This window comes from Lupinus angustifolius, unplaced genomic scaffold (assembly GCF_001865875.1).
Source record: "Lupinus angustifolius cultivar Tanjil unplaced genomic scaffold, LupAngTanjil_v1.0 Scaffold_10_39, whole genome shotgun sequence".
Taxonomy (NCBI): Eukaryota; Viridiplantae; Streptophyta; class Magnoliopsida; order Fabales; family Fabaceae; genus Lupinus; species Lupinus angustifolius.
Genome location: NW_017718349.1, coordinates 20,049 through 36,063, shown reverse-complemented (window position 1 = coordinate 36,063; position 16,015 = coordinate 20,049). Strand labels below are relative to the sequence as shown.

At 34.7% G+C, this 16,015-nt stretch overlaps 3 protein-coding genes across 6 annotated transcripts; 1 reads left to right on the top strand and 2 right to left on the bottom strand.

The window, feature by feature from the left end:
* Window positions 1–854: 854 nt before the first annotated feature.
* On the top strand, window positions 855–6,354 carry LOC109337760 (cyclin-H1-1). Of its 4 annotated transcripts, none has more exons than XM_019574804.1 (14): window positions 855–1,084; window positions 1,195–1,275; window positions 1,493–1,543; window positions 1,794–1,865; window positions 2,029–2,148; window positions 2,264–2,337; window positions 4,084–4,204; window positions 4,282–4,350; window positions 4,525–4,566; window positions 4,891–4,968; window positions 5,479–5,537; window positions 5,699–5,783; window positions 5,904–5,992; window positions 6,100–6,354. In XM_019574804.1, the coding sequence occupies exons 2-14, from the start codon at window positions 1,216–1,218 to the stop codon at window positions 6,173–6,175; spliced, it is 996 nt and encodes a 331-aa protein (XP_019430349.1). In that variant the 5' UTR covers window positions 855–1,084; window positions 1,195–1,215; the 3' UTR covers window positions 6,176–6,354. The 4 variants fall into 4 exon arrangements, with proteins under 4 accessions (XP_019430349.1, XP_019430347.1, XP_019430346.1 ...); XM_019574802.1 differs by having other exon boundaries at window positions 856–1,084; window positions 1,201–1,275; window positions 1,794–1,872; window positions 2,030–2,148; XM_019574801.1 differs by having other exon boundaries at window positions 856–1,084; window positions 1,794–1,872; window positions 2,030–2,148.
* A 330-nt stretch (window positions 6,355–6,684) lies between these two features.
* Window positions 6,685–7,860, bottom strand: LOC109337761 (fatty acid desaturase 4, chloroplastic-like). The gene has a single exon (XM_019574805.1). It carries the CDS (start codon window positions 7,788–7,790, stop codon window positions 6,882–6,884), a length of 909 nt encoding a protein of 302 aa, XP_019430350.1. The 5' UTR covers window positions 7,791–7,860; the 3' UTR covers window positions 6,685–6,881.
* A 1,194-nt stretch (window positions 7,861–9,054) lies between these two features.
* Window positions 9,055–14,292, bottom strand: LOC109337759 (purple acid phosphatase 18-like). Its single transcript, XM_019574800.1, has 5 exons — window positions 14,158–14,292; window positions 12,047–12,715; window positions 10,317–10,505; window positions 10,143–10,231; window positions 9,055–9,607 (listed from the first exon to the last, which is right to left on the bottom strand). Exons 1-5 carry the CDS (start codon window positions 14,290–14,292, stop codon window positions 9,415–9,417), a joined length of 1,275 nt encoding a protein of 424 aa, XP_019430345.1. The 3' UTR covers window positions 9,055–9,414.
* Window positions 14,293–16,015: the final 1,723 nt, after the last annotated feature.

Here is a 16,015-nt window from a genome sequence, read left to right as displayed (position 1 = left end):
TACCTTTTCCTTGTCTAAATTTTGATTAAATAAGGTGTTTGATTCCCATGCCAATATATCTGACATCCAAGATACCCAAGCCCTAAAATCCTCTCACTCTCAGTTACAATAATAACTTGCATACCCCTCTTAAACTAATTTTTCAAAACCTCAAGGATCTCCCCCCCACAAATTGCAAAAGGAAAATAGTTGAATAAACAATGAGCCAAATATAGTCGAAAATTGCATACAAATAAAGGAGAATTGAAGTTCATACTTCTCGTTCAAACTATTGTAAAAACTTTGAGATGCTAGAGTATGTACCATATTTCTGGTATACTTCACCAACGGTAGGTGTATGTACAATTGGGAGCAATTCCTCAACATTATTAATGAGAAGTTTGTAAAGCAGCCTTTCATTCCTTCTCTTGTAGTAGATCAAAACAACATGTTGTGTTACATTTTTGACCCATTGGCATGTGTCAATTTTCACAAGTTGTTAAATTCAGTTTCCATGCTCTCTTTAAAAATATTTTTATAGAAAACGATGAAACATGACACATGTCATGATTTCACTGGCAAAAAGAGATAATTTATCTCCTTATACCAGGAGATACTTCATTCTCATTTATAAAACTAAAGGTGCATTTGCAAGATGTGTTTGGAGGGAAAACAAAAGGAAATGGAAAATCTCAAAATCATAAAATACTTTTGTGACATGATTTTAAAGTATTTCAATTCAAAATTCAACTCACTCACAAATGGATGATAAGTGAGACTTATGATTTTAAGAGGTAGTGATTTTTAGTTATAAAAGAAGCTGAAAATTTAAAACAAATTCTCACCCCAAACCCAACCCATAAACTGGTATTAATACCCGACCCACCAATACCTGCCCACATTCAACTCCATTTCTTTCTTCTCTGTTCTCAATCACAAGCTAAAATGAGACACATCCCATGACTCAATAAGCCAATCCAACTAAGTGATTATAATCTTAATCGCTTAAAACTTTTTTTCACTCAAAAATTTTGAGTTATCGTCATTCAGCCAACTTTAACTCGCGGTTCACCTTAACTCCTACACCCGCAAGGGTTCTTCAATGGTGAGGGAAATAGAAAACCTAACTTCTATTATTATAACAAGATATTTATTTATTATATTCTCCCATTTTATTAAATCTGATTATATAGTATCTTAATCTTTCTTTGTTAGTTTTAGGGTTTCTGATCAACCATGGCTGATTTTCTAACCTCTACCCACCGGGCCAAGTGGGTCTTCACCCCTCAACACCTGGTATTTGTTTCCTTTCCATCTTCGCTATTCATTTGAGTCTGGTTTTTTACTTTTTAAAATTGCATAGTAGAATGGGTAATGGGTTGATAATTTTGATTTTTTAGCAGTTACAATATGCTTTGATGTGAAACAGAGGCTTCATAAAGTTATATTTTTTTTCCTTGTATTATGGGTACAATGTGGTTAAAGATTTAAACTTTAGCTGTTTCTGTTTTAGGTTGAAAAATACAAAGCTGCTAATCAGAGAGCCCGACAAGTTTTAGAGAAGGTTTGCAGAGTTTCCTTATTTATTAGTCAGTTTGCCCCTTTCACCGGTTGTATAAATATTTGTGTAAACCGATGAGTTTCGACGAGCAAGCTCTAGGTCCTTAAAACCTAACTTATTTGTCGTTACTGAAGAATGTTGTGGCCTTTGGGGACTGCTTTTCAGTTATTCCCTACAAAAAAATATTTATTGTTATCATTTGAAAGTATGTTGTATGGTCATTGGTGACTATTAAATTTTTTGTTTTTGAAAGTGTGGCGCGACTCTTATGGAAATAGATGCTGATGGGTCGTTGTCATATCCTGAACCCCAGACTTCTGCAAAGGCTAATGGTAATTGTTATTTCATGAAATTTCCCTCCCCCAAAATGTAGATCAACATTCTATCCTCTATGTTTTTAATTGTCTGAGAGTATTTGATTTGGTTTCTGTTCCCCTTGATTATTCATGTGGATTTATGACTGTTCACAAGGGTAGTGTTTTATGTCAGCTGAAAAGCATTCTCGGACGAAACCTCTGAGTATTGACGAAGAACAATGTATAAGGGTATTTTTTGAAAACAAGATACAAGAAGTATGTAAGAGTTTCCACTTCCCTCATAAGATACAGGTATGCAAGCTCTTCTTCCAATAAATGTTTTTTTGAAGTAGTTTTTGTTAATGAATTAAATGTGGCAACATTATTTTTCTATAATCAACCTTTTGAAATAGTTTATGATATGTAGGCAACGGCCCTCATCTATTTTAAAAGGTTCTTTCTGCAGTGGTCGGTGATGGAACATCAACCGAAAAATATAATGTAAGTTTTGATTAGTTCAGTTCATCTGATGATGTCTCCACTAAAGATGAATTGCACTTTTTTTTTGTGTGTGGCTATATTAAGTACAACTTGGACCTTAACAGTCATTATAATAAATCCATATCTATTTTGTTTGTAAACGTTGAACTTTGGTTAGGATGATTGCATCTGATGAACTGCTGGCAAGATGGATTACTTACCATTTTTCTTTTTATTTATACATTTTCACCTTTTTGCATCTTCCTAATGGAAAATACAACTTACTAAATATTTTTATGTTATCTTTTGATTCATTATCTGTGACTTTCATGTTTTTCATCGAATTTAGTGTCAGATCATTTTTTATTTTTCTTAATGTTTTTCTCACTTGTTACTTGTTTGCTTCTCAGCGGCTCAGATTGAACTTTTGACACAGGTTGATCTGCATATTGATATACACTACTTGTAATTGTAAAGAAACACTATTGCAGAAAGAAAGAGAGAATTCTGAAATCTGTGTATTTTTCAATCTGAGTTTGTGCTCAGTGACATTTACATTTATAGTGTGCTGTTAGATGGCTACAACAGCTGGCAACTGTAACTGAACGTAACTGCCTGCTAACAACTTGCAGGAGTTATGCTAGCCTAAGGTAGGGTGTAAGATACACACTAGGTTCAGGAATTAGCTATCCTAATACTGATTCCAAGCTAGTCTAGCATGTTCCTCTAATACCCCCTTCAGAAACTCAGGGTGGTTGAGAAAGTGAGTAGCAGTAAACACCCTAAGTTTATCCCTGAGTTCTTCAAACCTAAGCTGAGATAGAGGTCTCATAAGTTGATCTTCCACTTGGTCATTTCTAGGAACACGGCACACTTTTAGAGACTTGTTTCCGATCCTTCCTCTAACAAAAAACATCTAGTTCAATATGTTTTGCCCTAGAGTGAAGTACTGGGTTATGTGCCAAGGCCACTGTACTTAAGTTGTCACATAAGTCACTGGAGCAACACTCTGAATCTTGAGTTCTGTGATTAGGCACTGAGCCCATAGTATTTATGCAGCAGCCGTAGCATGCTGCGATCGATACTCTGCATGTGCTTGAGTGGGACAAATATTGTTGCTTCTTTGACCACCAAGACACAAGATTAGGACCAATATATATGCATGAGGCAGAAGTAGACTGTCTAGTGTCTAGTTCAGATGCCCAATCAGCATCACAAAGTGCATGAATTATGAGGGAAGTAGTAGGTGATGGTTGTAGAAGTTGTCGATGTGATAAAGTGCCCTTTAGATACATAAGAACCCATTTGACTGCCTTCTAATGCTCCTCATGAGGTTGACACATAAACTGACAGACCTTATTCACCCTAAAGGTGATTTCCGGTCTTGTAATAGTGGCATATTGCAAGGCTCCAACCACTGATGGCTAGATTAAAGGATCTTCAACTTAAGAATTGTCATAGTTGGACAGCTTAGAGCTGCTGAGCATAGGTGTAGGCCAAGGCTTTGCCAGCTGATCCTGAATATATGATTTGTGAAAGCAGTAGAGAACCATTTGGATATCTCTTAACCTCTATGTCAAGTAGTCAATATCACCTAATTTTTTAATGCAAAGTGTGCATGATATTTCTGGATCAGAGTTTGAATAACAAGTAATAATGTCATATACTTCATCAAAATTAGTGTCAGAATGTTTTGTGCTTTTTTAAAGTTTTTATTACTTGTTAGTTGTTTGCTTCTCAGTGGCTCAGATTGAATTAGTTGCACAGGTTGACTTGCATATATGCTGCTTGTAAGATAGAAGAAAACCATGTATCAGCTGAGGAGCTTGGCAAGGGGATTCAACAGGATCATCATATGATTCTCAATAATGAGATGATTATTTATCAGGCATGGATAGACTTCACTTATCAATTTGATCTGTCTGATTTTTTATTAGTCTTTGACATTGAACCCTTTATTTGCAGAGTTTGGAATTTGATCTTATTGTATATGCACCATATCGCTCAGTTGAGGGTTTTATAAATGATATGCAGGTTCGTTTGGTTGGCCTATGAATGGAATTTTCAATGTTTAATATTTTCATTTCAAAATAAATCTCCAACTTACTTTCTCTTTTTTCTGCTTAATGTTTATGACTTGTTTGCTATTAACATCGCATTTTTAATTAATATTTTCATTTATGCTGGAAACTGTGGTGGGATTTGCAGGAATTTTTCAATGCCGATGATGACTTTCTTCAAATGCTGAAGGTAGTAGTTCGGTTGTCCAATATAATTTTCTGTGGATGTTGTGTGCTTGTGGCCATGAGTTGGTAAATGTTTTGGGTGGGAACTTTTATTTTATACTTGGCAACATGCTTACTTTTAATTACTAAGGGTACAATTGTCCTTGTAGAGTTTGTATTTGTGTGTATTTTGATAGTTTCGTTTCTTCTATTATTCCCTTCTTTTTTTGGAGCAACGTTTTGATCTGAATATCTGTCGTTGGTTATAAAAAACTGTGTCATTTCTTTTTACTCAGAAACGATGTAAAAATAGCTTCCTGTCTGATGATAATTTTTTCCGGATGTTTAGACTTTGCAAGACACAGCAAGATTGGAAGTTGATAAAATGATGCTAACGGATACACCTCTTTTATTCCCCCCGGGGCAGGTATTCTCCAAAACATTTTGAAACACACTAGTAGCATTAGGTGTTCTATGTTACAAGAAGCCAAAAAGATCTGTTAGGTTGCCTTATCTTTATAAAGGATTTTAAAATAGAAAATTTTATCTTATTCATATCAGAAGTCACAGCTTAGGATATTTTTACAGCTTGTCATCCTTAAGCAAATATTCTATGTCTCTCAAGCCAACAAAAAAAGGGAGAACTGTGATTTAGGAAATCTTTGTGAATTTTTTTATTTATGAAGCAATGAACCAAATTTCAGAAAGCGTGATTAAAATCTTATTTGGCTTACTTTTTCAAGCTTGAGAATTTGATGGAAAGGGTTTCCTAAATTGTAAAAAAAAAACAAAAAAGAAGAACCTAGGATATAGTTTGTAAATACTGATTTGCAACAGAACATTCTCCCATCTAATTTCAATCTTCTCTTCATCAGCTTTGTTTTAAACATTTTGTTTCAAAATCTTTCTAACTACCTTTGTGTGTCTTTTGATGCAGTTGGCTTTGGCTGCTTTGCACAATTCAAATGCACTCCATAAAGTTCTTGATTTTGATGGGTATTTATTGACTATTATTGCTTCACATGATTGTTTGCAACATTTGATTCTGTACCCCTTCCCTTTGTTGTTACTTGTTACATAATCTTGAAACAACATTCTTTGACCAATAGTAATGCATCTTCTTAGATATCCACTCTTACACTGATACTTAATTGCAGTTATCTGAGCAGCATTTTTTCCCGTCAGAATCCAGTGCATAGAGAATCCGAGTTTATCGAATCACTGAATGCAATCAATTCTTTGGTAATTGTTTCTCATTCTACTATTTGTCACCGATGCCTAATTCAAAATTAACATTTTGTATTAGCTAGGAATGTGATTGTCTTTTACATGGACCATTGTGGCCTGGCTATATATATGCAGGTTAGAAAATACAAATTTCCAGAGAGGAAGGAACAGAATCATATCAACCGGAAACTGGAGTCTTGTTGGGGTCTTAGCTCTCACGACGAGTACTTCCTTATACCCTTATACATATTACTTTTCACATTCAGCCCATCCCCAGAAAATGTTTGAGTGAAAATTTCAAGCTATATAATAATTTCGGATTGATTTACAGGAGCAAGAAGCGGGAGAAGAAGTCAAAGCACAAGTCCAAAAAGAACTCAAATGAAACTCAAAATGCACCATCCTAGCTCTATTCTTTTCAATTTTGCTAGTCATCTGAATTTTGTATGTGATTTTACTTTTTCTTATTTTCTTTGTTTCAGTTTGGAAATAAAGGATGATATATTGCCTTAACCCTAGATGCATGAGGTATAACTTAGTCTGATTCAGGCATTTTTATTGTTTAACATGTATGCCTTGTTTGCTGAATTGTACAACTAATTATGCTCAAATCAACAATTTTTATATACAACCAAATGAACTTGTTTCATTTTGATTAAAGATTATTCCTACCTACAATAAGCAGGTTAAAGTAATCCATACTTTAAATCTTTACACTGACTATACAAATATATTACACTCTTAAGCTAAATAGTAATTGTGTATTGCAATGAAAGTATCCAAAATTTCTCATAAAATAGAACTTGAAGTTATTAGCAGTGAAGTGGTATGCACATAATAATAAAATGGCCTATGCAATTGTCATTTCAATTGTTTTTAGAATAACTAAAAATGAACTTGATAATTGGGATGAAATGAATATTAGACCTTATTTTATTGTCGGGAAGAGTATAAGATATGAAAATGTAGATTTGCTAATATATTTTTTTTGATAAGTGAGATTTGCTTACATTACATTTAACCTTTCAAACTTCCATCTAACATGTATCATATAAATGGCATAGGTTAAAAAGGTTGCCCATAGATAAAATAATCAAGTCACTGGACTGGCACTTAAGAAGGTATCTCTGTCTCTTCTAACCACTCAGAACTAGGCTCGCTCCATGACCTGGGTCTAACCCCAAGAGTAAAATACAAGACCATTTCCATGGCTTCAAAAACCTTATGCTTATCCAAGAATTCATTCCATACTCCACTCACAATGCAGTAATTATTGTTATATGGCGGCCGATGGTGTGCTCCATGCTGTGATCGCGGCACCAGCACCCCAACCTCCTGCAATACCACAACTATAGGTGGAAGCCGACTCTTTGTCCCATGTGCCCAGGCATGAAATTGTTGACTAAACATAATGCAACCGGCGAACATCGCAACAAATGCCTGCACAGTTGGATGATGACAAACAAGGTTTATAGGAAGCACAATGAAGGTCACTGCACGTGCCAGTGCATATAAGTTGTTTGCAAATTGACGCTTAGTAATGGTCCATGGAAACTTGTGGTGTCCTTGGAAAGCCTCAATTTGGGAGCCAAGAAATGGGGTTGAGCCATCCCCATAATTATCAATGCCCCAATGATAAATTCCTGACCCTAGGTCAGCTAAAATATAACCAACATAACCTGCTATAAGTGGCTCAACCCACATTTGCAAATCAGCTGCAACCTTTGTGGATTGTCCTAAGGATATGAGCAAACTTGTGCACCCTGCTACCACCCATGCCCGGTGAGACCATGTTGAAAGCAAACTCGGGTCGTTGTCTATGGGACCATTGGTGGCTGTAACCACCGTCGGTGTTGGTCGCACAAGCCTTTGTTCAATGCCCAATTGCTTATCACCAGACCTAGACTTGGTATTGGTAGTAGTGGTGGTGCAATAAACGCGAGCTAGGCTGAGGAGCGGCCGACTTGTGCAAGATTGGTGGTGGAAACTTGGTAGGTACTTGTGTTGGGCTAATGAGTACATCGGAAATGTTGAATAGGAGCCAAATGCTTGTATGCGGAAAAGAAGTTTAGGCAACTTCTGGAGATACTCAATAGTGGTTGTTGGAAGAAATGTGGATTTTGTGGAAATGTAGAAAGCATGCATTGTATGGTGGGCAAGGAGGATGCGTGGTGTTATGGACATCATAATACCCATGAGTCTTGGAGGCTTTATTTTTTAGGAGTGTATCTTTCTGTCCCAAAAAGTGTATCATTCTATGTGTCACTCACTTATGATTAGTTGAAAAAATATATTTAACTTAAAATTTTAATAATTAAGTATTTTCCTGATCAATTATAAGTGGTGGCACATGTAGTGACACTTTTGTGGACAAAAGATATCATTTTTTTTATGACATACATTTAATTGGAGTTTTACTTGTACATCTATTGACATCAAAAGAGTCGTAGAGCAATCAATATGCACCGACTACTTTTTTGTGGTCCTAGTATGTTGATTTATTTGATCGGCATGTGTGGATCACAAGTCATAGGCAACAAATGGAAATGAAAAAGAACTATTCTTCTACTAACTACCGTTTGCGTCCACCAACCAAACTTTTCATGAAATGGCTAAATCACAATCAAATAAGAGATAGAGTAAGGGATTCAAGGACGTGTTTCTTCCACAAATAACCAATTATCAAAGCAACATTCATTCAAAAATTAATAACATAAAAAGAATATAGTAACAACTAGTAGGTGGGCATGGTTGTGTTTGTAATATGGTTTGGTTTTTCATAATGAGAAACATAGCATATTGAATTAAATATTAAAGATGGAGTTTGGTTAAGACCACATTTTTGGCAGGAGGAGTTTTGGTATCTCTTATAATGCTAAAGATATTCATAATTTTCAGTTTGTAAATCTAGTAGTTAAGGAGACAAACCAGCCTCCACAAAACGAAGAAAAAATGTTTGGAAACCATAAAATACACTTTGAGATGTCTCTGAAATTTCCCCTCCAAAACTCAACTCACAAATAGACCCTTACGATATCTATAAATCATTTGTAATGTCTTGAAATATCCCTTGCTTTTAGGGTAGAGTTATAATGGCTTGGAAATCCTTCTCATAATCTAACTTTAGGAGTGAAGTTAGGGTTACTTATAAAAAGATTTAAGGCATTTTGATAACTAGACAGATGCAAGCAAGTAGAACTATCACCCCTTTAATCATGGATTTAGACTCAAATCTGATTTTCAGCCTAGAAATAAAAAACAAGCAACTCATTTTCTACTGATAACATAGGCAACCAAGTATATGTTTCATTAATAAGAAGCCAATCTTACAAGTTCAAACAAAACAAGCAATACCATCAATTGCAAAGAGACAACTTGTCTTAAACTTCATATGGAGACCAGGTAAGAACCGTAAATACGCGAATAACCATACATCAAAATACTGAGCTACCTCAACTTAACCATTCTACTAGCAGAAGCCAAATCTGGTGAAGCTGCAACTGTAAGGGATTGCTACAGAACAGATACTACTTTGAGAAATTGTATAATTTTATACAAACACAATGATACTCTGGCTAATCCATTGTTTGAGGAATGATAGATACTAGACCTGAAGATTTTAGGGTGTAGTAAGTGTGTTCCTTAGTTAATTTCTCTTTTGATCAACACAACCTGAGTTGACCAATGAGTTTATCCAGATATCATCAGATTTTACCGGCTCATCGTCATCGTTCCTGTGCCAACTCCAAAAGGCATGTGAGGAGTTCACAATCTTGAGCTCACCATGACCAAAACTGGCTTCACGGAACTCTGACCACTTTGGCTGTGGATCAATATACCTTCCAACAAAAAACATTGATGTAAAACTGTGCCCATCTTCCATGTAAAAACAAATGTCAAGTGGCATGCATGTTTACCAATTTTGAATGCAGTTTCATTAAGTAAATAGTTATTCAGCAAACAGCTTTCTTTAGAGTATAGTCATCTGATTGATACGCGGTTCTCTTTGGTACAGACATTATAATATATTATTACCATTAACTTAGTTGACATGTTACTCTATCCGTACACAATCATTTCTAGTGTTTTTTGTGTAGGTTTGAATCAACTCTTGCTTCACCATAGGAGAAACACTCTAGGATAAAATAATTTCTTGTTTGTTGTAACTCATTCATATAGGTGAGTGTACATCACCAATTACTCTTTTTTGTTCGTTCTTTAATTTAAACTGTAGGTGAAAATATGATTTGTTCCTTATAGGAAACCAATTCGTAAAACAACCACGAATCAGTACAAGAACCAATTCGTGATTCTCTACCAAACTGAGAGAATGTGTTTCAATGCTTTGGAGTTTATATGGTGGTGATAACTTACTGAGCAGCTAAGCCTTCTCTGTTTCCTCCATCACCAATAGTTATATGCACAGCACCACAAGGATCCAATCTTCCATTATAAACACGTTTCTGTCAATCAAAAACATAACTAGTTAAGACCAAAATAACATTAAAGTGTAGTTACAAAATCAATGGCTCAATCATAGATTCATACTGAACGTTCATAAGCGTGCACATGACCAGCAAGAACTAGATCAACTCTAGCATCATAAAGCAATGGCTCCATAGCTTCCATCATATCACCCCCTTCTCCTTGATGGGCCTTGTTGCTATTATACCATGGCACATGAAATAATGCAAGCAGCCAAGGTGTTTTTTTCCTGTCCACTTTTGACAGATCTTCCTGTTCATCATAGACAATAACATTAACCAATGCAATTATGTTTCGTAGTTTCTTCATAATTTCTAAAATTTTGCACATGTTCTTACTGATATAGCTCCATGGATTCTAATCATGGTTTTTTAATTGAACTCAAGTCATTATAACCTATAAGAAGGCATGACAGAACACTATGTCTAGTTCCAATGAAGTTGGCAGCATGGATCAGTTGACTCCATTAGAAAAATCTAGAAAGAAAAAATAAGTAAATGGAAAGGACATTATAGAAGGAAAAAATTAATCTAATGTATCAACTTTTGAAGGCATCTAGAATCAGCATAAGCAACTCTGATATTTATCTCTTTTTGGTTACCAGGTATTCTAAACTAATAACAAGTATCTATAACCGATAACAAGATCTTTGAAGCATCAATACTGATATGATATAATGCGTATCTGATATGTCAATACACATATTCTTGAAAATTATTTGGAATATAAACATAAAATTCATGAAACATAATAAACATATAATTATTTTGAAATTCCAAATTCCAAAAAAATAACAAACTTGTTCACTAAATACAAAATGAAGATCATATTATGATAAGAAATCATTACTTAATTATTGCCCCACAAATAGGAATAAGTTTAATCCTTGATCAGCAAATTCATTTCGTATTCATTTTTGATGCAGTACACATAATTTATCTTTTCTCTTTCTACAATTCAACTTGATAGATTGAATGTTCTATTTTCCTCTTCTACTTGACTGATTCTCTTTTAAGAGTTCTACAAAGTATTGAATTTTGTAATTTATTTATTTTTTTAAACATAATTTCGATACTCCATTGATACATATCGATAAAGTATCAATATCGGATACAAATAGGTAAAATATATTGAAATATTTGTACTTCATAGCTTAATATCATGTAAATTAAAATGACATTCTCTTCGAAAAAATCAAATGAAAACTAGGACACTGAATTTGAGGTATCCTAAACCAATCCTCTTCTAGTCAAGCTATCTACAGAACAAATATATGTAAATTGGAAACAAAAGGAATCTTTAATGAGACAAGTGCTAGGATTACATGGCCAGATATTTCTAAGTATGGATCTGCTACATGGCCCTAAGAAATTATGAGATAAATCTCTCAAGACAGCCTAAGAGATCGGATTTAATTTTTCCTTCATGGGTTCAAATCCCGGAAACAACCTCACCGTTTGTAGGGATAAAGCTGCGTACTTCTACCCTCCCCATACTCCCACTAAGTGAGAGTCTCGTCCACTAGGCTGCCGATGTGTTACTCCGAATACTGGAAATCACTATTACCATCTAATTACTACTCAGGATGTTTTTCTCTTAAAATGATAAAGTGTATTGTCAAGTAGAACATAAAAAATTAAATAAAAATGAAATCAATGGTAATAGAATGGGAGAGGAAGCCTGTTCTTTCATATTTATTATCTACCCATGTAATACTACTTATAGCTTGTAATGCATACAATTACACTTGTCCAAATGTAGTAAATCTTGATGAATTGGAGCAACCAACTAACCTTTAGCCATTTGTATTGGTCTGAGTACACATCATAATCTGCATAGGAGCCAAGCATTATAATGTGAACACCTGCAACTTCAAAAGAATAATACAGATTTGAACTTGATCCACTTTCCTCAAATGGCATTTTCCATCTTGAGTTATATGAAACAAACCCATCCTTTAACAAAGGTATCCTCTCAACTTCATGATTCCCTTGTGTTACCATCCACGGCCTTGCACTAGCCAGTGGCTGCACAAGCCTCCCGAATGTGTCCCATCGATTTTGGAGATAATCTGCATACGAAAGGTCTCCGGGAAGAAGGTGTACATCATATTTACATTGCTTAATGTGATCTAAAGTTGATTTAGTCCAACCAGTTTGACCAAGATCCCCAGCCACAGCAAAAGAAATCGGAAATTGAGCTGGAGGAGTTTTTAACTGTAACTCGGGACCTTGTCCACCACATCTGTAGAAGTAAACAGAATTATCTTCTAAGGGTCCAATTACAGCATGGTGTATCTTTCCTGAGCTATATAATAAATAACTATAAGAGGTTGTCTCTCCTTCAGCTATAGCATCATATTTCCCAGACAATTTTCCATATTCAACCACTGAAGGTGCTGATTTATCATCATTAATCCAGGTAACTCTCATGTGCTTCTCTCCTGCTAAAGAAACATGTACCTGAAAATGGACATTTCTGCATGTAAGAATCTGAAACTGAAATGGGCAACACAAAATAACATACTTAGAACCACAGTTACTGGAATGCAGATACAGATATATGGTCGTGGTTTATTTGGGTATGCAGTTTGTCATTTTTAACTTCATTAGTGTAAGACCTTCTTTATGGTTAATGAGTAGATAGCTATACTTAAAACGCCTTGTAAGATGGCTTAAGAAAACAAATATGGTTCACACTTTACACAGAAGATTGAGAAGAATAAATTAAGTGAGATATACCCTCCTATAAAAGTAATCTACAAATCCGACACATAAAAAAAGTGTTAAGTGTCACTTATATACCAAATTACCGATTATTAATAAGCAAAGTACTATCTTGTGACACATGTTACCTCCCTATGTATGTAGGATGATTTGTAGAATGCTTGTACAAGAGGATGTATCAATTTTCATAAATAATTGTCCTAAAACTTTGACTACAAAAAATGTCCTAAAACTAGCATATTACTACAAACAATAGTTTCAAATAGATATTATTGCAAGATTCACGACATGATATCAAACTAAGCAATACAATCCCAAAATCTGAGGATGGAAATGAAAAATAAGATGGTCACCAGATCCAAACTCTATATACCTTTAGCCAGAACACATATATGGTTTGAGAAGACACTCTTGCACCATTCTAAGATTGTGAACTAAGCTCCCACAATGTATTATACAATGAAATTGTTATCACAAACAATCAAGAGCATATAAGTGATTACAACTACAAATTGCTGCTAATCAGGGGTACTGAAAGCTGTTCACAAAATTTTGCAAGATGCATAGGCGAATATAGATTATGCTATGTTACTCAACCAAATATCACAATCAAACTAGTTGTTTTGCTCAATTTCAATTTTCACACATACCCAAAATCACGATCTCTATTACCCAAAATGCATAACCGATATATAAATAGCACTCACTCAATGGGGATACAATAAAACTGTCCCACTCAATCCCTATTACACCCTCAATTTATAAAGTAAAGGGAAAACTTTCTAAATTAAGAAATATCAGAAGCACAAGCATGTGAATCTTTTTATTTTAAACAAATAAAAACAACAACACATGTTCAGAACCAAAAAAGCAAATCCCTGAGAATAACAAAACAAAAATGAAAAGCTGTAACACTGATCAACAATTAAAATAAAAGGGTGTTATAAAAAACACATTTTGAAGGGAGTCATAAGATATGGTTAAGCTGAAAGAGTTTAAGGAATAGAATGAAAGATGTTGTGGATTCGAGCTTCATCCGTAACAAATTAAAAAAAAGAAGATATAAAGTAGTTTAATAGTTAAGGGTGGAGTGAAGGAGATTGAAGATTCGAGTCTAGCTCACAATAAATATTAGCATTCTAACAATTGTCAATAAAAAAGAAACATAAATATGTTACCTGTTGAGGATAAGAGTAGAGCTTTGAATCCCATGGAAGGTGTAAAGTTTTTCGAGGCTGAGGTCGAACATAATCATCAGATGTGACAGTTGAAGACACGACCAGTAAGACAGTTAATATCAGTTTGAGTTCCATTTGTGTGTAGCAACAAAAACTCTCTGTAAATTGTGGAACAGCACAACAATGATGTACTTCACGGATCTAGCATTAGTAGATTTCAGCATACAATGATTGAGTTTGGTGCACTGTGAAGCAACCACAACACCTTTTCACACTGTGCGACTAATTTTATTAATATTTTTTCATTTCATATATTAAAAAATTGTGAAAATACTAGTAATCCCTACTCCTCCCATTTTAGTCTTAAATTTAACATTTTTTTAGGGATGACAAACTAACCTAACCAAAACACATGTAGTTACTCATTCCAACCCAACCCTTATTAATTTGGATTTCCCCCCATTTTAAATAATGGATTTGAGGTCGAATGTGTTATAGGTAATATCTAACCTCAAACCCGAGTCAAACCTTATTTATACAAATTAAATATCAAAATTTTGAATTATCCTATGAGTTTAAAATCTACATACTAAAGTTTTCTATGTGATTAGTATATCATTCACTATTGATTTGTGCTACTTTTGTTTGAGAGTTAATGGTTGTTAACATAGGAACGATGAATGATTTGCTGACAATACAAAAAACAAATCATATATATATATATATATATATATATATATCAGTGATTCAAATTGCATACAGCATCACGTGATGCAGCCGCAATATCGAGGTTGTGATGACGGCCACAATCACATTAGTGACACTGAATCATAATGATGTGACTACATCGGGCCGCAACTTTGTTGAATCGCATTTGGGCCACACCAGGCCAAAATGCAACCGCAGCATGCCACATCAATTTCAATTTTTTTGTTGCTCACAAAGTAATTTACACCGCAATCCGCATCGCAATGACCACAATCACAATAATCACAACTGCAACCGCAATTGTGACCACAACCACAAACAAGTTTTAATACAGGTTTGGGTTACCCGAAAATCCAATAATGACGGGGATGATAGTCTTTTTTTAGCTCGCTACATTTAGGTTTGGATATATGATTCCGAGTTCAAGATTAAGTAAGTACAAACCAAAACTTGATTTATGTGGTTGCCATCCTTAATTTTTTTTCCTTCCCTTTCTTCCTATTATTGTCACTTTAACAAATAAATAAAAAAACATTTTTGTTTCAATTGTATCTATTAGCATGTTTGTCTCTCCTAGTGATATAAATTGTGGATCACATCACGTCATACGTTTGCAATATTGTGGTTATGATGATCATTACAATTACAATTACAATTGTAATGTGACACTGAATCATAATGATGCAACGTATTATGCCGCAACGCAATCACATCAAACTATATTTGGGTCATATCAGGGTTGTATAGGACTGCATCATGCCGTGTTTGATCGCATGAAATTCAAAAAAATATTTTTAATTAAAAAATAATTCACACCACAACGACTGAATTCGCATCGACCGCAATGACTAGAATCGCAATAACCGTGACTACAAACACGACGGGAATAACAATTTAAAACATTATCCCTCCTCGTCATGTTCAATCTTCCTAACAATGTCGAATCCTTCGGATGAGATTATTTCCTCAAGATCTGGAGCATGCCCATAAAATCCATCCACAAAGGGCATTGAACTAGATTGGAATGTAGGACAGTAGGAGCAAGATTGGATTCTAATAGTTTGTTGACTTTTTACTTAGCATTCGCTACTTCCGGTTGGATTCCTGACACAACAAAGGAAAACTAATGAGATTATGAGCAACTAAACAT

What these genes read in the sequence shown, in the direction of transcription:
- LOC109337760 (XM_019574802.1), top strand. Translation starts at nt 1,216, where the DNA reads ATGGCTGATTTTCTAACCTCTACCCACCGGGCCAAGTGGGTCTTCACC. An exon ending in TCTTCACCCCTCAACACCTG is followed by an intron (nt 1,276 to 1,492) that starts GTATTTGTTTCC and finishes TTTCTGTTTTAG; the next exon opens with GTTGAAAAATACAAAGCTGC. An exon ending in CCCGACAAGTTTTAGAGAAG is followed by an intron (nt 1,544 to 1,793) that starts GTTTGCAGAGTT and finishes TGTTTTTGAAAG; the next exon opens with TGTGGCGCGACTCTTATGGA.
- LOC109337761 (XM_019574805.1), bottom strand. Translation starts at nt 7,790, where the DNA reads ATGTACTCATTAGCCCAACACAAGTACCTACCAAGTTTCCACCACCAA.
- LOC109337759 (XM_019574800.1), bottom strand. Translation starts at nt 14,292, where the DNA reads ATGGAACTCAAACTGATATTAACTGTCTTACTGGTCGTGTCTTCAACT. An exon ending in ACCAATACAAATGGCTAAAG is followed by an intron (nt 10,506 to 12,046) that starts GTTAGTTGGTTG and finishes TATGATGAACAG; the next exon opens with GAAGATCTGTCAAAAGTGGA. An exon ending in AGAGAAGGCTTAGCTGCTCA is followed by an intron (nt 9,608 to 10,142) that starts GTAAGTTATCAC and finishes TTTTGTTGGAAG; the next exon opens with GTATATTGATCCACAGCCAA.